The sequence below is a fragment of the Ranitomeya variabilis genome, chromosome 2 (assembly GCF_051348905.1).
Source record: "Ranitomeya variabilis isolate aRanVar5 chromosome 2, aRanVar5.hap1, whole genome shotgun sequence".
NCBI lineage: Eukaryota > Metazoa > Chordata > Amphibia > Anura > Dendrobatidae > Ranitomeya > Ranitomeya variabilis.
In genome coordinates, this window is record NC_135233.1 from 1,005,950,010 (window position 1) to 1,005,973,979 (window position 23,970).

General features: G+C 44.7%; 1 protein-coding gene across 1 annotated transcript in view; it reads left to right on the top strand.

The window, feature by feature from the left end:
* The first annotated feature begins 14,076 nt into the window (after positions 1 to 14,076).
* Positions 14,077 to 23,970, top strand: part of LOC143808514 (saxiphilin-like) — a 139,367-nt gene continuing 129,473 nt past the window's right edge. The window contains exon 1 of the mRNA XM_077291264.1: positions 14,077 to 14,241. Within this exon, the coding sequence (XP_077147379.1) occupies positions 14,199 to 14,241 (43 nt within the window). The 5' untranslated portion in view covers positions 14,077 to 14,198. The remainder of the gene's footprint in view (positions 14,242 to 23,970) is intronic.

Genomic DNA, 23,970 nt, shown 5'->3' on the forward strand with positions numbered 1-23,970 from the left:
TTCGAAGCCTGTCTGCGGTCCATACTTTAAATACTCCTCCACTCACCACCAAGCTGCCTGCCCGTGTATCCATGTAACCGCTGTAAAACTGCCATGAGCCTATTGTTTGTTATGTTAGGCCTTTGATAGCCTGTCTGCGGTCCCTACTTTAAATACTCCTCCACTCACCACCACCAAGCTGCCTGCCCGTGTATCCATGTAACCGCTGTAAAACTGCCATGAGCCTATTGTTTGTTATGTTAGGCCTTTGATAGCCTGTCTGCGGTCCTTACTTTAAATACTCCTCCACTCACCACCTAGCTGCCTGTGTATCCATGTAACCGATGTAAAACTGCCATGACTGCCTACTGTTTGTTATTTTAGGCCTTTGATAGCCTGTCTGCGGCCCCTACTTGCAATACTCCTCCACTGACCACAATGCTGCCTGGAGTGCCTGCCTGTGTATCCATGTAACCGATGTAAAACTGCCATGACTGCCTACTGTTTGTTATTTTAGGCCTTTGATAGCCTGTCTGCGGCCCCTACTTGCAATACTCCTCCACTGAGCACAATGCTGCCTGGAGTGCCTGCCTGTGTATCCATGTAACCGATGTAAAACTGCCATGACTGCCTACTGTTTGTTATTTTAGGCCTTTGATAGCCTGTCTGCAGCCCCTACTTGCAATACTCCTCCACTGACCACACCAATGCTGCCCGTGTACCCCTGGAACCTATTTAAAAGTTCATAGAGCCTAGTTATATATTTTATTTACTATTAATAAGGCCATGATGGACTACGCTGTACCACGCTACAAGCTAACCAGTCGACACTTCTTTTGCGAGAAAAGCCATCCCAACCCTCCACCAGCATGTAGAAGACCGCATTGTCCATGCACTCTGGCAATCTGTGAGTACAAAGGTGCACCTGACAACAGACGCATGGACCTGTAGGCATGGCCACGGAAGATTACGTGTCCATTACGGCGCAATGGGTTAATGTGGTGGATGCATGGTCCACAGGGGACAGCCTACTAAGTCTGTCTGCAGTCCCTAATTCAAATTGTCCTCCACTGTCTAAATCGGAACTTCCACCTTCTGGCTTTCGGCCTATAGTATCAGAAATTAAACTGCATTTGGCCTTCAACTTTGGTTAGGGCCTACTAACGGCTTCTGCCCCTCCCTGGTGTTGTCCTCAACTAAATAAAGCTGAGCTTCAACCTTCCGGCTCTCATTATGTGGTTTTAAAAAAAAAAATGGTGGTTAGGGCCTACTAACGGCTTCTGCCCCTCCCTGGTGTTGTCCTCAACTAAATAAAGCTGAGCTTCAACCTTCCGGCTCTCATTAAGTGGTTTTTAAAAAAAAATGGTGGTTAGGGCCTACTAACGGCTTCTGCCCCTCCCTGGTGTTGTCCTCAACTAAATAAAGCTGAGCTTCAACCTTCCGGCTCTCATTAAGTGGTTTTAAAAAAAAAAAAAATGGTGGTTAGGGCCTACTAACGGCTTCTGCCCCTCCCTGGTGTTGTCCTCAACTAAATAAAGCTGAGCTTCAACCTTCCGGCTCTCATTATGTGGTTTAAAAAAAAAAAATGGTGGTTAGGGCCTACTAACGGCTTCTGCCCCTCCCTGGTGTTGTCCTCAACTAAATAAAGCTGAGCTTCAACCTTCCGGCTCTCATTAAGTGGTTTTAAAAAAAAAATGGTGGTTAGGGCCTACTAACGGCTTCTGCCCCTCCCTGGTGTTGTCCTCAACTAAATAAAGCTGAGCTTCAACCTTCCGGCTCTCATTAAGTGGTTTTAAAAAAAAAAAAAATGGTGGTTAGGGCCTACTAACGGCTTCTGCCCCTCCCTGGTGTTGTCCTCAACTAAATAAAGCTGAGCTTCAACCTTCCGGCTCTCATTAAGTGGTTTTAAAAAAAAAAAAAATGGTGGTTAGGGCCTACTAACGGCTTCTGCCCCTCCCTGGTGTTGTCCTCAACTAAATAAAGCTGAGCTTCAACCTTCCGGCTCTCATTATGTGGTTTAAAAAAAAAAAATGGTGGTTAGGGCCTACTAACGGCTTCTGCCCCTCCCTGGTGTTGTCCTCAACTAAATAAAGCTGAGCTTCAACCTTCCGGCTCTCATTAAGTGGTTTTAAAAAAAAAATGGTGGTTAGGGCCTACTAACGGCTTCTGCCCCTCCCTGGTGTTGTCCTCAACTAAATAAAGCTGAGCTTCAACCTTCCGGCTCTCATTAAGTGGTTTTAAAAAAAAAAAAAATGGTGGTTAGGGCCTACTAACGGCTTCTGCCCCTCCCTGGTGTTGTCCTCAACTAAATAAAGCTGAGCTTCAACCTTCCGGCTCTCATTAAGTGGTTTTAAAAAAAAAATGGTGGTTAGGGCCTACTAACGGCTTCTGCCCCTCCCTGGTGTTGTCCTCAACTAAATAAAGCTGAGCTTCAACCTTCCGGCTCTCATTATGTGGTTTAAAAAAAAAAAATGGTGGTTAGGGCCTACTAACGGCTTCTGCCCCTCCCTGGTGTTGTCCTCAACTAAATAAAGCTGAGCTTCAACCTTCCGGCTCTCATTAAGTGGTTTTAAAAAAAAAATGGTGGTTAGGGCCTACTAACGGCTTCTGCCCCTCCCTGGTGTTGTCCTCAACTAAATAAAGCTGAGCTTCAACCTTCCGGCTCTCATTAAGTGGTTTTAAAAAAAAAAAAAATGGTGGTTAGGGCCTACTAACGGCTTCTGCCCCTCCCTGGTGTTGTCCTCAACTAAATAAAGCTGAGCTTCAACCTTCCGGCTCTCATTAAGTGGTTTTAAAAAAAAAATGGTGGTTAGGGCCTACTAACGGCTTCTGCCCCTCCCTGGTGTTGTCCTCAACTAAATAAAGCTGAGCTTCAACCTTCCGGCTCTCATTAAGTGGTTTTAAAAAAAAAAAAAATGGTGGTTAGGGCCTACTAACGGCTTCTGCCCCTCCCTGGTGTTGTCCTCAACTAAATAAAGCTGAGCTTCAACCTTCCGGCTCTCATTAAGTGGTTTTAAAAAAAAAATGGTGGTTAGGGCCTACTAACGGCTTCTGCCCCTCCCTGGTGTTGTCCTCAACTAAATAAAGCTGAGCTTCAACCTTCCGGCTCTCATTAAGTGGTTTTAAAAAAAAAAAAAATGGTGGTTAGGGCCTACTAACGGCTTCTGCCCCTCCCTGGTGTTGCCCTCAACTAAATAAAGCTGAGCTTCAACCTTCTGCTCCAAATTACCATTTTAAAAAATGCAATAGGCTTTTCCGGCCTACTAAAGGTGTCTGCCCCTCCCTGGTGTTGTCCTCAACTGAACAAAGCTGAGCTTCCACATTCTGGCTTTCGCCCTATACTATCAGATATTAAACTGCATTTGGCCTACTAGTGTGGTTAGGCCCTTGAAACAGTGTCTGCTGCTCTTGGGTTTGCTACTCCACTGAACAAAGCAATGCCGCCTGTTTAGTCCTGTTACCAATTTTGAACTGCATGTAGCCTACTTTATTCTTTGGCCCTATATCTGTTTCCTCCTCATCCTGCCCATTGCCCAGCCACTGCTAAATGAGTCTGCTGGTACATTGACCTAGACCACTACATTCCCCTTGTACTCTACACAGCCAGAATCTGTCCCTGCTGAAAGTAAGGTTCCCCTTCCCGCATGTTATACCACCTTACACAGGGACAAAGAGGAAGGTGCAGATGAAAGTGCAGGTTCCTTCATCAGGTGGGGGGGCATACTCGTTGGCGACGTCACTGGCACAGGGCCCCTCAGAGTACGCAAAAGTGTCGCTGCTGGTGGGAGGCGCCCCCGCCATGCAAACACACCGCCGTACTTTGAGGGGCCCTGTGCCAGTGGCAATGCGAACGAGTGGGCCCCCCCTGCTTGCTCAGGATCACAGCACTTGCAACTTTTAAATACTTACCTTTCCCTGCAACACCGCCGTGACGTAGTCCGCATTTCCTGGGCCCACGAAAAACTTGAGCCAGCCCTACTCCCCCCACAACTTTCCCCCAATTCCCTATGCCCAACTATTATTATACAGTTAATTAAGATTGGCAAGCTTCAGAAACAAGAATGGATGTTTTTGGCATTAAAATGGGCACTGTAGGTGTTTTCCTGGCCTCCACTCACTGCCGACTATGCTTCCCCATTGACTTGCATTGGGTTTCGTGTTTCGGTCGATCCCCGATTTTTAGCGATAATCGGCCGACTGCACTCGACTCGACTCTGGACAAAATCGGGTTTCCCAAAACCCTACTCGATCTTAAAAAAATGAAAGTCGCTCAACCCTAGTTTCGGCTGCTATTTTTACAGTGCAGCCTTCATCAGATAGCAAAAAAAAAACAACCAAAGAACAGACATACAATAAGCACTATTAGGGCTTGTTTCCATTTGCGAGAAACAAGTCCGTGTCTCGCATGTGGAAACCAAGCTGTGGAGCCGGCACTTTGGAGCGGAGCGTGCGGCTCCATGTGTTCCTATGCGGCCGCACGCTCCGCTCCGGAGTGCCGACACCAGAGCTTGGTTTCTACATGCGAGACACGGACGTCTTTATCGCAAGTGGAAACAAGCCCTAAAGTGATGTTACAACCTCCAAGTTTTCTTATTTATGAGGGTTCCTAGAAGGGATTAGCAGGGCGGGACCGGGGATCAGGTTCTCCTTTCCTGACGAATATCTACATGGCAGCCTCTAAAGAGACTCATTTTTCTTATATATATAAAAGAGCTATTTAGTACTTCTATCCTATCCAAAATGAGCTTTTAAATACATGGTGTTACATTGTTAGGAACAAACATAACATTATAAGTATAGGTATAGGTATACACATAATTATAAATATGATTCACTCTAATACTTATCAATTTTACTACCATCATCTCTACATGAATGAATTCATCCCTTAAAAAAATTACATTAAAAAAACAACAAAAAAACAACAACAAAAATTCAAACAAAAGACAATAACAAAAAAAAGGATTTTGTTGTTATATTAACCCATGCGCAAACGACTGAGCTATTTATGACAAACCCTTGCACATTCTCTACTACATCATTAAGTCCATTTGGATAAAGGCTTTGTAACCTATATATCCAATATGGCTCCTTACGGTTTAATAATTTGTTCCTGTTATTAGCCTCTTTTGGTATATGCTCCAACGGTGTGACCGTGATGCAGAAGCAGGAAATGATGGGACAGACTATGTTTAATCTGCCCGTTCTTTGCATTATAGCGTGATTATTCATCCGGGCGCTCAATTCCTGGGAAGTTCGTCCCACATATTGGAGCCCGCATTTGCAAGTCACTACGTAGATGACAAAATCCGTTCTATTTCTAATTTTGTCCCATTCTAATTTTGTCCCTTCTGATGCATGACGTAAAGGAGATGCCCCAATTATTGCTATTAAGGGAATCTATTAATTTACAGGCTTCTTCATCCATCCCGGCCCAGAAAATGATCAAATCATCTATGTATCTACTGTATAGTAATATTTTTTCTTTGTATTCAGATGCATACAACAGCGATGAGGACTCGAAACGCCCCATGAAGAGATTAGCTAAACTTGGCGCTACCCGAGTCCCCATCGCTGTACCGAGGCGCTGCAAATAGAGTTTACCCTGAAACTCAAAGAAACTGGTCGCCCGATTATATCTGGAATTGATTCCTTAACAAGTTCATTATCGCATTACATTGATTTATTTCTTCAAGAAATTGTGACTACCCTTCCTTCATATTTGAAAGACTCTGCACAACTGATTGAGGAATGTAGGAATATAAAATGGCAGGAGAATTACAGCTTTATCACACTGGATGTAAATTCATTGTACTCCAACACTGATCACATACTTGGCATCAGATCAGTAGATTATTATTTATCATTAATATATTAATATCAGGATTGCGGGAGGAACAAAAAACATTTTTTTGGAAGGGTTGAAATTCATATTAACGCACAACATCTTTGAGTTTCAGGGTAAACTCTATTTGCAGCGCCTCGGTACAGCGATGGGGACTCGGGTAGCGCCAAGTTTCGCTAATCTCTTCATGGGGCGTTTCGAGTCCTCATCGCTGTTATATGCATCTGAATACAAAGAAAAAATATTACTATACAGTAGATACATAGATGATTTGATCATTTTCTGGGCCGGGACGGATGAAGAAGCCTGTAAATTAATAGATTCCCTTAAAGGTAAGGTACCGCGTTTGTAGATCATTAATAAATCACTGTAATGTAGCATAACATGCTGCTATAACCAAGTTTTAAATGCATGTGAAACAGATTTCGTGTGGTATATGTGTTTAAAGAAGGAACTGGGGGCTGACATCTTGGTTTCACAGCAGTTCACGACACTAACAGTGTCATTTTACCGCACCCCATGGACATAGGAGATAATAGACCGGCGCTGACCCTATCTATAACATTGGAGAGGCGTTAGCAGTGAGCTGGGCACGCCTCTGTGGGCTGCACAACTCACTGCTGTAGGTGTGACTAGCTGCCATTTTATTATAGCCCAGTGCTCTCTGCCCAGCTCCACTTACTCTCTATCACAGGAGCTCCATTCACTCCATTAAGCTGCATTCACAGCCTGCAGAGAGGTGACACCTGACACCTCTCTATGCCATACAATGTATCTCTCCCCTCCCTCCACAATGCCTGGCCATTCACTGCAGACCTGGAGCTCCTTCTTATTACTGAGGGATGAGTCACAGACAGCTCTGCACAGACAATGCTGCTCCATACACACCACATAAACTAACTGTGCTTCTGATAGCAGATCACAGGGCAGTCACACACAAAATGGCTCTGCCCTGTGACGCTGCTCTTCATTCTGCCCCAGGGATATTAGACCACCCAAAAGGGGAGGGAAATGCTGATGTCAGCAGTTACTGCCCCAATTTTCCAGCTAACAGTAAAGCTGGTAAGTCTCACTATAGCTGCTTGAGGTCTAAAACGGAAAATGCTCCCCCTAGTGGTCAATATATATATTTGTAAGAAAATATATAATATTTTTCATATAGAAATGTTTGCAAACAGTGCAAACATTGCATTAGTACATTTTATTTACTATTTTAAGCTTAATTTCACAAAAAAACAAACTACAAGAAAACTGGTGGCACCTTCCCTATAATAGCAATGACTGGGGCATCTCCTTTACGTCATGCATCAGAAGAGACAAAATTGTGTTCCTGGACCTGGAATTGGGGCACAAAGCGGGGAAAATTATAACAAAAACACACTTCAAAAGCTGTGATAAGAATGGCTACGTGGACTTTAGAAGTGAGCATTATAAAAAGTGGAAAACTAATGTACCATTCAGCCAGTTCTTAAGGATACGAAAAAACTGTACAAACACCAAAGATTATGTGACCCAATCAGCGATACTGAAGAAAAGGTTCAGGGATAAGAAATATCCAGAAAAATTAATCGAGGCAGCATACAGAAAGAATTTGGAAAAAGTACAGGAGGATTGTCTCCCAAGTAGGAAGGGAAAAGATTGCAATACAGAGGAAATTAGAGGGAAAGAACGGCCAGCAAGCAATGAGGAGAATAAGAGAAATCTTTGGAAGTTTAATTTTATAACAACTTATAATAAAGGGAATGTATTGATAAGGAGAATTTTAAAAAAATATTGGTATATTTTGAAAAAAGATGTGATCCTTGGGAAAATGCCTCCAAGGGAACCGGGAGTCACTTTTAGGAGAGGGGCGACAGTGAAAAATATTGTAGCTCAGAGTAAATTAAGAGAGGTTCCAAAAATAGAAAATATGATAGGCAGTGGCGTAACTACAAAGTTATGGGCCCCGGTGCGAACTTCCAAATGGGGCCCCCCCCCCTACCTCCGTGACGCCCCCCCACCCCCTTCCCCTAGATACGCCTCGGACTGTTGCAGGAATCTCCTGCACTGCAACATGGTGTTGGGTGCCAGCACAGCCCGCACAGTGGTATATCCAGCACAGCCCGCACAGTGGTATATCCAGCACAGCCCGCACAGTGGTATATCCAGCACAGCCCGCACAGTGGTATATCCAGCACAGCCCGCACAGTGGTATATCCAGCACAGCCCGCACAGTGGTATATCCAGCACAGCCCGCACAGTGGTATATACAGTACAGCCCGCACAGTGGTATGTACAGCACAGCCCGCACAGTGGTATATACAGCACAGCCCGCACAGGGGTATATACAGCACAGCCCGCACAGGGGTATATACAGCACAGCCCGCACAGGGGTATATACAGCACAGCCCGCACAGGGGTATATACAGCACAGCCCGCACAGGGGTATATCCAGCACAGCCCGCACAGGGGTATATACAGCACAGCCCGCACAGGGGTATATACAGCACAGCCCGCACAGGGGTATATACAGCAGAGCCAGCACAGGGGTATATAGAGCACAGCCCGCACAGGGGTATATACAGCACAGCCCGCACAGGGGTATATACAGCAAAGCCCGCACAGGGGTATATACAGCAGAGCCCGCACAGGGGTATATACAGCAAAGCCCGCACAGGGGTATATACAGCACAGCCAGCACAGGGGTATATACAGCACAGCCGGCACAGGGGTATATAGAGCACAGCCAGCACAGGGGTATATAGAGCACAGCCAGCACAGGGGTATATAGAGCACAGCCCGCACAGGGGTATATAGAGCACAGCCCGCACAGGGGTATATACAGCACAGCCCGCACAGGGGTATATACAGCACAGCCCGCACAGGGGTATATACAGCAGAGCCCGCACAGGGGTATATACAGCAGAGCCCGCACAGGGGTATATAGAGCACAGCCCGCACAGGGGTATATAGAGCACAGCCTGCACAGGGGTATATACAGCAGAGCCCGCACAGGGGTATATACAGCACAGCCAGCACAGGGGTATATAGAGCACAGCCCGCACAGGGATATATACAGCAGAGCCCACACAGGGGTATATACAGCAGAGCCCGCACAGGGGTATATGCAGCACAGCCAGCACAGGGGTATATAGAGCACAGCCAGCACAGGGGTATATAGAGCACAGCCCGCACAGGGGTATATAGAGCACAGCCCGCACAGGGGTATATAGAGCACAGCCAGCACAGGGGTATATAGAGCACAGCCAGCACAGGGGTATATAGAGCACAGCCAGCACAGGGGTATATAGAGCACAGCCAGCACAGGGGTATATAGAGCACAGCCAGCACAGGGGTATATAGAGCACAGCCAGCACAGGCATATATACAGCACAGCCCGCACAGGGATATATACAGCACAGCCCGCACAGGGGTATATGCAGCACAGGGGTATATAGAGCACAGCCAGCACAGGGGTATATAGAGCACAGCCCGCATCTCATCTTCCCCCCCTCCCCTCCCCGATAATGGCCCCACAGTCCGGTGAAAAAGAAAAAAAAAAACTCTCCTCACCTTTCCTTTTGCCCGCGCTGCTCCTGGTGGCTGCAGTCTGCCCAGGACACTGCAGGTGCGCGATGATATGACGTCATCGCGCACCCGCAGTGTACTGTCAGAGGCAGAGCGGGGAATGATGGGAGAGGGAGCGTCAGGTGACGCTCTCCTCCATCATTGCATTGAACTATACCGGTGTCATAGACGCCGGTATAGTTAAATGCGGCGGCGGCGGCGGCGGCGGGGGGGGGGAGGAACAGTGCAGCGGCCCACTACTGGCATCGGCTCTTCTGGCATTTGCCAGAAGTGCCCGATGTCCGGCCCTGCCCTGACCTGCCGGCCCGGGGCCCCTGACCTGCGGGGCCCGGTCGCAATGGCGACCGCTGCGACCGCGGTCGTTACGCCCCTGATGATAGGAAACAATACCAATGTACTGTAAATGGAGGGAAGGTAAATACAGGAGTATATAGATGCTCTTCAAACAAATGTAAATGTTGTAAGATCATTAACCATGGAGCTAGGAGTATCCAGTCTAATACTACTGGGGAAACAGTTAAGATTAAGCAGAGACTCACATGTAGAACGGATTTTGTCATCTACGTAGTGACTTGCAAATGCGGGCTCCAATACGTGGGACGAACTTCCCAGGAATTGAGTGCCCGGATGAATAATCATGCTATAATGCAAAGAACGGGCAGATTAAACATAGTCTGTCCCGTCATCTCCTGCTGAAGCACAATAAATGCTTCTGCATCACGGTCACACCGTTGGAGCATATACCAAAAGGGGCTAATAACAGGAACAATTTATTAAACCGTAAGGAGCCATATTGGATATATAGGTTACAAAGCCTTTATCCAAATGGACTTAATGATGTAGTAGAGAATGTGCAAGGGTTTGTCATAAATAGCTCAGTCGTTTGCGCATGGGTTAATATAACAACAAAATCCTTTTTTTTTTGTTTTTTTTTTGTTTTTTGTTTGAATTTTTTGTTGTTGTTTTTTTTTTTATGTATTTTTTAAGGGATGAATTGATTCATGTAGAGATGATAGTAGTAAAATTGATAAGTATTAGAGTGAATCATATTTATAATTATGTGTATATGGAGCGCCCCCAGACGCAGGACCGCGGGGTACTCGGTACTGGGCCTCTCTGTCTCGATCTCGGGGTTGTCACGGTGGCCTAGCCCGGTCCGTGACCCTGCTAAGGGATGTCCAATTAAAGGTGGTGGTGCGTGGTGCGATGAAATAACGAGGACACAGGGTTGCAGTCTCTTTACCTCTTTACTGAAGGCTTCAGGATCCTCAATCCAGAGCACTGCTAACAGGGCTGGCTGAGACCGGCCGGTCCGAAGGCACATCCAGAATTCCCTTTGCAAGTGGAAATCAGTGCCTACCTTCTAGCGCCTGTGTGTTGTAGTACCTCCCTGCTGAGCACCACGGGATAGTCCTCACAACTGTTGTGTCTGTTTCTGATGTTCTTTCTCACAACTTTCGTTTCTGTTCTGATGTTCTTTCTCTCTCCGTCCCCCAGATGATATGGCTAGGACGCACCCGTATGACGGGTAGGCCTGGAGTTCTTACGGGACCCTAGAGTTGCCCCTCTCCCACAATTGCCCCCTATGTCTGCTTAGGTGATTTAGGTGAGACAGCCAACCTATAGTTAACTGTCCTGCCGTTGGTTTGAAGTAATGCTTGGAGCCCAATACTTCCTCGGCGTTCCGGCCACCGGCTACGCGCCTCAGTAGGATGCTGCCGATCTCACGGCACGACTCTTACTGGTATTATCGCCTTGTTGCTGTAATCTCGTTTCTCACTTGTCAATGTCGTGCAGGCGCAGTTCCGTAACGTTCTGTCCTGTTCGCTAGGCCACTGCCAGGATCCCACAGCTGACAGAGACCACCCTGAATCCTCCCAAGCAACCCCTTCTCTCACTAGGTGTTGCCTGGGCAAAACCCAGTCAGCTTCTCCCTAACTTCCTATCCAGCCCCCAGTTTTACGCAAGTGTGAGGAGTGGCCTAATACATAGAACCCTTTTCTCCCCTTGGTGGCCGGAGTGTGAAGTGTAATGTGTGACTGTGATACCTGGTCAGGTGAACTCCTTCAGTGCAATCAGACGTACCATCACTCCCCTTAGTGGTAGAGCGACATTACTGCAACGACCAGGTCTCTGGGGCGCTGCATATACCTATACCTATACTTATAATGTTATGTTTGTTCGTAACAATGTAACATCATGTATTTAAAAGCTCATTTTGGATAGTATAGAAGTACTAAATTGCTCTTTTATATATATAAGAAAAATGAGTCTCTTTAGAGGCTGCCATGTAGATATTCGTCAGGAAAGGAGAACCTGATCCCCGGTCCCGCCCTGCTAATCCCTTCTAGGAACCCTCATAAATAAGAAAACTTGGAGGTTGTAACATCACTTTATAGTGCTTATTGTATGTCTGTTCTTTTTTTTATTTATTTTTTGCTACCTGAAGAAGGCTGCACTGTAAAAATAGCAGCCGAAACGCGTTGTACAGTATTTTAAAAATATTTTACAAATATATTTTATTCTTTTATTTTGAGAAAATAAATGAATTTTTATTAACATTTTTCACTGGAAGTGGATGCATTCAAAAAATCCGTAGGTGCTTAGTGCCACATTTGCTTGGAGTTTATTTTCCCTTAGAATGCACTCTAAGGAGTGACAGAATTGCAGGATGGAGACCCGAGCTCCCTCCAAATAATCCTGGAAATACTCAGTGCTTGCCAAGTATAGTGATACTTGGGTGAGTAGTGGCGAGCACGTTCTCTCATCACTACACCTTATCGATCCTTTATTTTTTAGTTCTAAAAGTTGTCAAGTAAAGTAACTCAAGTAAAGTTTTTCATCCAAATTTATAAAGAAATACTTATTTCTCTACTAGAGATGGGCAAACCTGAACTGGAAAGTTCGGCGTCCGTACCGAACACCTACTGTTCGGGCACAGACACCAAACGCGGACTTCTCCAAATTGCCCAAACACCGGGTGTTTGTCATGCTGTCATGTGCATGACAGAGCAGCAAACACCGATTCTGATCGGCAGCGAAATCATCCCCGCTGGTCAGTGAGTCGCGATTCCCATGCTGTTAAAAGACAGTCTAAGCACTCAGCTGTGTTTAGAGGTATAAAGTTTACCTCCGGTCACTGATGTCAGCTAATGGGAACACCGCTCCCATCATCCGACGTCTGCTGCCGATAATAACAGTGAGAGCAGGAGCAGCTGATGGGAGAATTCACCTGCCGCTCATGCACTGTAAATAAATAATTTTAAAAAATCCTGGCGTGGGTTCCCCTGTATTTTTGCAAACCATCCAGGCAAAACTCACAGCTGGGGGCTGCAAACACCAGCTGTCAGCTTCAGAAAAGGCTAGTTATCAAGAATAGAAGGCCAGGCTCTTCCTACTTGTCCTGTAGAGGTGGCAAGTGGGGTGATAGTTGGGGGGTTGATGTCACCTTTGTATTGTCAGGTGACATCAAGCCCCAAGGTTAATAATGGAGAGGTGTCTACACGACACCTATCCATTACTAATCCTATAGTGACATTGTAAATAAAGACACAGCCTGAATAAAGTCCTTTAATTGAAAAAATGACACAGACTCTTTTAATAATCTTAATTAAACTATACTTACAACCTCACCTAATTCCACCGAAGCCCTCGATCTCCTGTAATAAAACTAAAATAAAAAAACAATATACCATACCTGTCTGTAATTCTGTCCCACGCCGTAATCAATGTTTGGGGGATAAACAGTTTTCAACATGGACGGTGCCAAGATACGACTGTCCCACCTAAAAACCACTGGTGACTGAACTGCTGCGAGCGCAGTCTCAGTGACTAGTGGTGACATCACTGAGGCTCCATTCCTTGCCGGGCTGAACTGCGGTGACCTCTGTGAGATCTCCGTAAGCACTGGGAGGAAAAACTCTCACGGTGCTAGAGGGGATGTCACCGAGGTCACAGCAGTTCAGACCGGCTGGGAACGGAGCCTCACTGACTGGATGGCACCACTGTATATACAGCATACAATGGTCTCTTTGAGGCCTTTATACAATGATACCACATTTATCATATGACTAGATTGTGGCCCGATTCTAATGCATCGGGTATTCTAGAATATGCATGTCCCCGTAGTATATGGACAATGATGATTCCAGAATTCGCGGCAGACTGTGCCCGTCGCTGATTGGTCGAGGCAACCTTTATGACATCATCGTCGCCATGCTGTGCCCGTTGCTGATTGGTCGAGGCCTGGCAGCCTCGACCAATCAGAGACACGGGATTTCCAGGACAGACAGACAGACAGAAAAACCCTTAGACAATTATATATATAGATAACACTACAGACACTGTGGATCTGTGACACCTGTGATCTGTAAGAAGATGAACTCTTATTATCAGCAAGGGCATTACACTGGCAAATCACCAGTTTTAGTGACCTACATGCCCTGGTTGGCATCTAGCAGTGCCTCTGTACAGTACAGTGCTACATGTTCCACTGACGTGTGTTTCATCACCTGTGCTGAACCCTCAATCGTTCCTCTGCAGATAAACATCTGGCAAACAGAGTTTCAAATTGGCAGAACTCTGTTGATGTCACATGAAAGAAAAAAAAAGTCTTTGTGCAAAATAAAACATACTCTATCAACAAAAAAGTGACAGAGGTGAGTGGGTCTTGTTGGGAAACTTTTGTGTAAATAACACAAGGACATCTGATCTGCTCACTCAGCCGCCCCCTTATCAATAGAAAGCGAGGTTATAACAGGCAAACAGCAGCTGGATGAGACGCTCTTCGTATGCTGCCTAGTAAGAAATGAGGATGACTCTCCGAGTGCTGCTATGTCTCTGCCTGTGGGGTAAGTACCTGTCCATACAAGCTCATGATGGAATATGTCAATTTGCATATTTAAAATGTAGTTTTTGCCACTGGTTCCCAGCGCTGATAACCTCCGCAATCCGCTGTTATTGCTGATCCTGTCACTGTACAGTTATTCATGTAGAGACCCAAATCCTGCAAAGATATACATGAGTATTAGTGATGAGTAAGTCTGACTATAATTGAATTCGAACGTTTGCTTGAATTTGGCAAGAAAATAAAATTCAGATTAGTTATATTTGAAGCTAATGAAATGTATATTATTGTGCCCTGAGGTTTCTCCAGAACATAATAAACTTGTGTAAAAAAAAATTATACTTGCTGTCCCGCTGTGCAGCCGCATTCTGGCCCAATCCTTCTCTCCAGTCCGTTCTTCACTGGGCTATCTTCGACATCTTCTAGCACACAGTACATTTGGCATCTTCCGCCCACACTATTGATTGTACCAAAGATATGTGAGGGCCGGATGAGTATTAATTTTCTTACATTTGTTTTAATCCCTACACTTCCTTTCCCGGCTAGTAGCAATTTTGTTGAATTCGCATAAATGAAATTGCAAAAAAAAAGTTCAGATTCTGTCAAATCTGATATTTTTTGCAAAACTCAAGACAAATTGACTTCACCTTAAAGCCATTTTCTCATTTCTATAATTATATTTTTATGAATAACATTATCTTTACAGAATAAAACAAAAATATATATTTGCCTTTGCATGTGATGTGTTTTAGAAATAATATTTTATTTCTAACAATACAATTCAGGGCCTCACAATCTTGAATGATCATGATCCTCTGTACTTCTGTTGAGCCCTGTGTCACTTCTGAATAGATTCTTCTCTGGACAGTGAGTTGGCAAATACCTGATAGCAATAGATTGATCTCAACATGGGCAATTTTAATTTATTTCTATGGATGAGGTGATCATTGATAGTTTTGAATGTTTCAACTGTGACTCACTATTTAACCAATATTCATTACGTTAGGAATTCCACATTTCATTGGTAGCTCATGGGGATCTTAAGAGCATGACCTCCCTCTCGCCAGCATGCATAACAGAGCTGCACTTAGAATAGCTGAGCTGTGCTACAACCCACTTATCAGTGAAATAACAATTTTCTAAAAGGGTCTGGAGGATATTATTTTTTGTTTAAAGGCTCATTGGTGCATTTGTTTTTTTTATGAAGTAGATACGGTCGTTAGGTGTAAATGTAGCTGGTATCAGAGGGATTTTTAGCATACCATAGCTGAGATTGCTTGCAACCCAGATGTTAGATATTTTATTAGAATAAAACAAAAGGGCCCATATAACATTAGTATATACCTACAATATGCGCAGTTCCAGATTGGCCATCTGCCTGACCTGGCAGATTCCCAGTGGGCTGCAGCTCTGAAGAAAAAGTGGGCCAGGGCCCTGTTTTGTGGACACTGGCCCTTTAAATTTTCTTCTTGTCAGATAGTCCGCACAAAACTTACAGTCTAGCCTTGTATGGGTGTCCAAATTAGGGATGGCAGAGTTCAGGGCAGTCCAGGCTACAGGAGATGTGGAGCGGCGGTGAAGGGGAGATGTGCTTCAGGCAAGCGTGACCAAGCACGTGATCGCCGGTGGGAGTGGCCGGAGGCGGAGACTGCACCCAGAAACCCGGAGAGCAAAGCTCCGGCGGAGGGAGCAGTAGAGATGTCGGGAAGGCGCAGGACACAACCAGAGGACGGCACAGATACCAGAGGGGACAGACAGAGACGTAGTCAGGGTCAGGCTGGGGCCAGAACCAGAGAGATAGGTGCAGTACCAAAGGGGTCAGACAGAGCGGGTAGTCAGAAATCCAAGCAGAAGTCAAAACCAATCAAGCCAGAAAACAGCACCAAGACAGTATACGAACTCAAAACACAGGGACAAACCGGGTCAGAACCAAGAGATCAAGCACGATAACAGGCACAAGGCACAGGCACACAAGGGTCAACCAACTCAGCTGAGGTCAGAAGTATAACTATGTAGATTGGCAACTAAATAGCCGCCCACTGCCATAGAGAGGCAGATACAGTTAACCCCTGTCTGACCAGGATGGGATAAAGACAAAACCCCGTCCTGGATCATGACACTTCATATTGTCAAGGTGTACGTGTGTGCACACACAAAGCCACTGCGGTACATGGGGCTGTTTCTAAGCCTTTCCTTCTCTGTGCAAAAAGCAATGGATGCATTGAAGCCTTTCATCTGCCTTTATCTCCACGATCTGGGAAAGTCCTGAGATAGAGTCTTTTTATGTATACTTCTGTCCTAATGTCTCGTTTATGTGTACACCAACCCCAGTGTCTCCTATATATTGTATATACACCAATCTCAGTGTCTTCTATGTAATGTATATACAAGAGTAGCCTATATAATGTATATATAGCAGTTGCAGTCTCCTATTTGATGTATATACAGCAGTCATAGTGTATTGTGTATGATGTGACTTTTTGTTAAAAAATATTAACTAAGTACTTTATCTTTTTAATAGCTAAGTACTTTATCTTTTTAATAGCTGAGTTCATGTATTCATTATTCGCAGTGTGCTGATGTATAATGTATGCTAAGAGTCATTAGGGTCCTCTGAGCATGCTTGAATGAAATGTAGGTTTTATTGTCACACCTAACAATGGCTTACTCTGTATACAGTGGGTAATTGAATTTAATTTAATTGTAGTCATTTGGTAAATTCAAAAAAGTTAATTTTTTCTCATTAATCTACAATCTGCACCCCATCTTGACTGAAAAAACCCCAGAAATGTAGAAATTTTAGAATTTTTTGCAAATGTATTAAAAAAGTAAAACCGAAATATCACATGGTCATAAGTATTCAGACCCTTTGCTCAGTGTTGAGTAGAAGCACCCTTTTGAGCTAGTACAGCCAGGAGTCTTCTTGGGAATGATGCAACAAGTTTTTCACACCTGGATTTGGGGATCCTCTGCCATTCTTCCTTGCAGATCCTCTCCAATTCCATCAGGTTGGATGGCGAACGTTGGTGGACAGCCATTTTCAAGTCTCTCCAGAGATGGTCAATTGGGTTTAGGTCAGGGCTCTAGCTTGACCAGTCAAGAATGATCACAGAGTTCTGAAGCCACTCCTGTGTTATTTTAGCTGTGTGCTTAGGGTCATTGCATTGTTGGAAGGTGAACCTTCAGCCAAGTGTGAGGTCCAGAGCACTCTGGAAGAGGTTTTCATCCAGGATATCTCTGTACTTGGCCGCATTCATGTTTCAATGGCAACTAGTCGTCCAGTCCCTGTAGCTGAAAAACACCCCATAGCATGATGCAGCCACCACCTTGTTTCACTGTTGGGATTGTATTGGGCAGGTGATGAGCAGTGCCTGGTTTTCTCCACACATACCACTTAGAATTATCATCAAAAAGGTCTATCTTTGTCTTATCAAACCAGAGAATCTTTTTTCTCATACAACCCCTGGCAAAAATTATGGAATCCACCTGCCTTGGACGATGTTCATTCATCAGAATCACAAAAAATCAGATCACAGACATGGCACAAAACTAAAGTAATTTCAAATGGCAACTCTCTGGCTTTAAGAAACACTAAAAGAAATCAAGAACAAAAAATATGGTAGTCAGTAATGGTTACTTTTTTTAACCAAGCATAGGGAAAAAATTATGGAATCACTCAATTCTGAAGAAAAAATTATGGAATCATGAAAAACAAACAAACAAAAAAACACTCCAAAACATCACTAGTATTTTGTTGCACCACCTCTGGCTTTTATAACAGCTTGCGGTCTCTGAGGCATGGACTTAATGAGTGTCAAACAGTACTCTTCATCAATCTGGCTCCAACTTTCTCTGACTGCTGTTGCCAGATCAGCTTTGCAGGTTGGATCCTTGTCATGGACCATTTTCTTCAACTTCCACCAAAGATTTTCAGTTGGATTGAGATCCGGACTATTTGAAGGCCATGACATTTACCTTATGTGTCTTTTTTCAAGGAATGTTTTCACAGTTTTTGCTCTATGGCCGGATGCATTATCATCTTGAAAAATGATTTCATCATCCTCAAACATCCTTTCAATTGATGGGATAAGAAAAGTGTCCAAAATATCAACATAAACTTGTGCATTTATTGAAGATGTAATGACAGCCATCTCCCCAGTGAATTTACCTGACATGCAGCCCCACATCATCAATGACTGTGGAAATTTGCATGTTCTCTTCAGGCAGTCATCTTTATAAATCTCATTGGAACGGCACCAAACAAAAGTTCCAGCATCATCACCTTGCCCAATGTAGATTCGCGATTCATCACTGAATATGACTTTCATCCAGTCATCCACAATCCACGATTACTTTTCCTTAGCCCATTGTAACCTTGTTTTTTTCTGTTTAGGTGTTAATGATGGCTTTCGTTTAGCTTTTCTGTATGTAAATCAGATTTCCTTTAGGCGGTCTCTTACAGTTCAGTCACAGACGTTGACTCCAGTTTCCACCCATTCGTTCCTCATTTGTTTTGTTGTGCATTTCCTGTTTTGGAGACATATTGCTTTAAGTTTCCAGTCTTGACGCTTTGATGTCTTCCTTGGTCTACCAGTATGTTTGCCTATAACAACCTTCCCATGTTGTTTGTATTTGGTCCAGATTTTAGACACAGCTGACTGTGAACAACAAATATCTTTTGCAACATTGCGTGATGATTTACCCTCTTTTAAGAGTTTGATAATCCTCTCCTTTGTTTCAATTGACATCTCTCATGTTGGAGCCACGATTCATGTCAGTCCACTTGGTGCAACAGCTCTCCAAGGTGTGATCACTCCTTTTTAGATGCAGACTACTTTGATGCAGGTGTTATTTTTGGGTATGAAAATTTACAGGGTGATTCCATAATTTTTTCCTCAGAATTGAGTGATTCCATAATTTTTTCCCTATGCTTGGTTATAAAAAGTAACCATTACTGACTACCACATTTTTTGTTCTTGATTTCTTTTAGTGTTTCTTAAAGCCAGAAAGTTGCCATTTGAAATTACTTTAGTTTTGTGCCATGTCTGTGATCTGCTTTTTTTCTACAAAAATAAACAACTGAATGAACATCCTCCAAGGCCGGTGATTCCATAATTTTTGCCAGGGGTTGTAGTCTGGGAGTCCTTCATGTGTTTTTTAGCAAACTCTATGCTAGCTTTCATATGTCTTGCACTGATGAGAGGCTTCCGTTGGGCCACTCTGTCATAAAGGCCCAACTAGTGAAGGACTGCAGTGATAGTTGACTTTGTGGAACTTTCTCCCATCTGTCTACTGCATCTCTGGAGCTCAGCCACAGTGATCTTGGTGTTCTTCTTTACCTCTCTCAACAAGGCTCTTCTCCCACGATTGCTCAATGTGGCTGGATGGCCAGGTCTAGGAATACTTCTGGTGGTCCCAAACTTCTTCCATTTAAGGATTAGGGAGGCAACTGAGCTCTTAGGAACCTTAAGTACTGCAGAAATTCTGTTGTAACCTTGGCCAGATCTGTACTCGTATGATTTTCAAATGCATTATTCCAAAAGTTTATTAAATTTGTATCAGTGGAAAAAGGTACTTGGCGAGTTGACGTTTCGGCCAACCCGTGGCCTTGTTCACAAAATCGCCTGTTAGAACTGTGTTGCATACAAAGAAAGGACCCTTTACGTTTGGTGAGTCAGATAAAGTGATGAAGAGGCATAACCTAGCAGGAGTGCTAGAGAACATAAGCCCATGCACAAAAGCCGTATCTGTGGCTGGACCGAGACCTGTGGCTGTCCTGTGGATACAGTAAATGATACATTTCAGGCTGTGTCCGTCCTGTATATTTTGCAGTGTCCCAGAGGTAACACGAAGGTATAGTGCTGTGTCACTAGTATATGCAGGGGACCATACAGGTCCTGGCAGCTGTTCCACCGCCGTGACACAGGACTGTGTCGGCTTCCTCCACTACGCCACCAACGCTTGTCCCTTACCTGCACAGACGACTGAGACGGACATTACTCCTCTATCTACTGGCAGCATACCCTACTATACGGAGAGGTTACCTCTAGGGTTGAGCGACTTTCATTTTTTTAAGATCGAGTCGGGTTTTGCGAAACCCGACTTTGTCCAGAGTCGAGTCGAGTGCAGTCGGCCGATTATCGCTAAAAGTCGGGGATCGACCGAAACACGAAACCCAATGCAAGTCAATGGGGAAGCATAGTCGGCAGTGAGTGGAGGCCAGGAAAACACCTACAGTGCCCATTTTAATGCCAAAAACATCCATTCTTGTTTCTGAAGCTTGTCAATCTTAATTAACTTTATAATAATAGTTGGGCATTGGAAATTGGGGGTCATTTAGCAAAAGTTGTGGGGGGTAGGGCTGGTTCAAGGTTTTAGTGGGCCCAGGAAACGTGGACTACGTCACGGCGGTGGAGCAGTGAGAGGTAAGTATGTCAAGTTTGCAAGTGCCGTGATCCTAAGCAAGCAGGGGGGGCCCACTCGTTGGCATTGGCACTGGCACAGGGCCCCTCAAAGTACAGCGGTGCGTTTGCACGGCGGGGGCGCCTCCCACCAACAGCGACACTTTTGCGTACTCTGAGGGGCCCTGTGCCAGTGACGTCGCCAACGAGTATGCCCCACCACCTGATGAAGGAACCTGCACTTTCATCTGCACCTTCCTCTTTGTCCCTGTGTAAGGTGGTATAACATGCGGGAAGGGGAACCTTACTTTCAGCAGGGTCAGATTCTGGCTGTGTAGAGTGCAAGGGGAATGTAGTGGTCTAGGTCAATGTACCAGCAGACTCATCTAGCAGTGGCTGGGCAATGGGCAGGATGAGGAGGAAACACAGATATAGGGCCAAAGAATAAAGTAGGCTAAATGCAGTTCAAAATTGGTAACAGGACTAAACAGGCGGCATTGCTTTGTTCAGTGGAGTAGCAAACCCAGGAGCAGCAGACACTGTTTTAAGGGCCCAACCACACTAGTAGGCCAAATGCAGTTTAATATCTGATACTATAGGCCGAAAGCCTAAAGACTGAAGCTCAGCTTTATTCAGTTGAGTACAACACCAGGGAGCGGCAGACACCGTTAGTAGGCCGTAACCACCAAGTTTTTTAAAAAACAGCACTTAATGAGAGCCAGAAGGTTGAAGCTCAGATTTATTCAGTTAAGGACAACACCAGGGAGTGGCAGACACCGTTAGTAGTCCCTAACCACCATTTAAAAAAAAAAAAAAACACTTAATGAGAGCCAGAAGGTTGAAGCTCAGATTTATACAGTTGAGGACAACACCAGGGAGCGGCAGACACCGTTAGTAGGCCGTAACCACCAAGTCTTTTAAAAAACAGCACTTAATGAGAGCTAGAAGTGTTGTGAACTATACTTCTTGGCTCCCTCTTGTGGTCACTAGTGGTATGGCACTGGGATTGTCTTTCCCCAGCTTGGTACCCACCTGGTTCGTTAGGCCAGGGGTGTTGCTATTTAAACTTCCTGGATTCTCAGTCTGGTGCCTGGCATCGTTGTAATCAGTTCATTTCTGTTTGCTCCTGTCTGCTGGTCCTGGTTCTTTGCAAGATAAGCTAAGTCCTGCTTCCTTATTTTTTGGTTATTTGCATTGTTCTAATTTTTGTCCAGCTTGTACAAAATGTGATTCCTGATATTGCTGGAAGCTCTAGGGGGCTGATATTCTCCCCCCACACCGTTAGTCGGTTCGGGGGTTCTCGAATATTCAGCGTGGATATTTTGATAGGGTTTTTTGCTGACCGTATAAGTCATCTTCCTATATTCTGCTATTAGTCAGTGGGCCTCTCTTTGCTAAAACCTAGTTCATTCTTACGTTTGTCTTTTCTTCTTACCTCACCGTTATTATTTGTTGGGGGCTTGTATTTAACTTTGGGGTCTTTCCTCTGGAGGCAAGAAAGGTCTATTTTTCCCTTATAGGGTTAGTTAGTTCTCCGGCTGGCGCGAGATGTCTAGAATCAACATAGGTACGTTCCCCGGCTACTGCTAGTTGTTTGTGCTAGGTTCAGGTATACGGTCAGCCTAGTTACCACTGCCCTATGAGCTGGTTTTTTGTGTTTGCAGACTTTGCTGAAACCTCTGAGACCCTCTGCCATTGGGGTCATAACACAGAAGGTTGAAGCTCAGATTTATTCAGTTGAGAACACCAGGGAGCGGCAGACACCGTTAGTAGGCCGTAACCACCAAGTTTTTTAAAAAACAGCACTTAATGAGAGCCAGAAGGTTGAAGCTCAGATTTATTCACTTGAGGACGACACCAGGGACCGGCAGACACCGTTAGTAGTCCCTAACCACCATTTTTTTTTTAAAAAACACTTAATGAGAGCCAGAAGGTTGAAGCTCAGATTTATACAGTTGAGGCCAACACCAGGGAGCGGCAGACACCGTTAGTAGGCGGTAACCAAAGTTGAAGACCAAATGCAGTTTAATATCTGATACTATAGGCCGAAAGCCTAAAGACTGAAGCTCAGCTTTATTCAGTTGAGTACAACACCAGGGAGCGGCAGACACCGTTAGTAGGCCGTAACCACCAAGTTTTTTAAAAAACAGCACTTAATGAGAGCCAGAAGGTTGAAGCTCAGATTTATTCACTTGAAGACGACACCAGGGAGCGGCAGACACCGTTAGTAGTCCCTAACCACCATTTTTTTTTTAAATACACTTAATGAGAGCCAGAAGGTTGAAGCTCAGATTTATACAGTTGAGGACAACACCAGGGAGCGGCAGACACCGTTAGTAGGCCGTAACCACCAAGTTTTTTAAAAAACAGCACTTAATGAGAGCCAGAAGGTTGAAGCTCAGATTTATTCAGTTGAGGGCAACACCAGGGAGCGGAAGACACCGTTAGTAGGCCGTAACCACCAAGTTTTTTAAAAAACAGCACTTAATGAGAGCCAGAAGGTTGAAGCTCAGATTTATTCACTTGAGGACGACACCAGGGAGCGGCAGACACCGTTAGTAGTCCCTAACCACCATTTTTTTTTTAAGATACACTTAATGAGAGCCAGAAGGTTGAAGCTCAGATTTATACAGTTGAGGACAACACCAGGGAGCGGCAGACACCGTTAGTAGGCCGTAACCACCAAGTTTGTAAAAAAAACAGCACTTAATGAGAGCCAGAAGGTTGACGCTCAGATTTATTCACTTGAGGACGACACCAGGGAGCGGCAGACACCGTTAGTTGTCCCTAAGCACCATTTTTTTAAAAAAAACACTTAATGAGAGCCAGAAGGTTGAAGCTCAGATTTATACAGTTGAGGACAACACCAGGGAGCGGCAGACACCGTTAGTAGGCCGTAACCAAAGTTGAAGGCCAAATGCAGTTTAATATCTGATACTATAGGCCGAAAGCCTAAAGACTGAAGCTCAGCTTTATTCAGTTGAGTACAACACCAGGGAGCGGCAGACCCCGTTAGTAGGCCGTAACCACCAAGTTTTTTTAAAAAACAGCACTTAATGAGAGCCAGAAGGTTGAAGCTCAGATTTATTCACTTGAGGACGACACCAGGGAGCGGCAGACACCGTTAGTAGTCCCTAACCACCATTTTTTTTTTAAATACACTTAATGAGAGCCAGAAGGTTGAAGCTCAGATTTATACAGTTGAGGACAACACCAGGGAGCGGCAGACACCGTTAGTAGGCCGTAACCACCAAGTTTTTTTAAAAAACAGCACTTAATGAGAGCCAGAAGGTTGAAGCTCAGATTTATTCACTTGAGGACGACACCAGGGA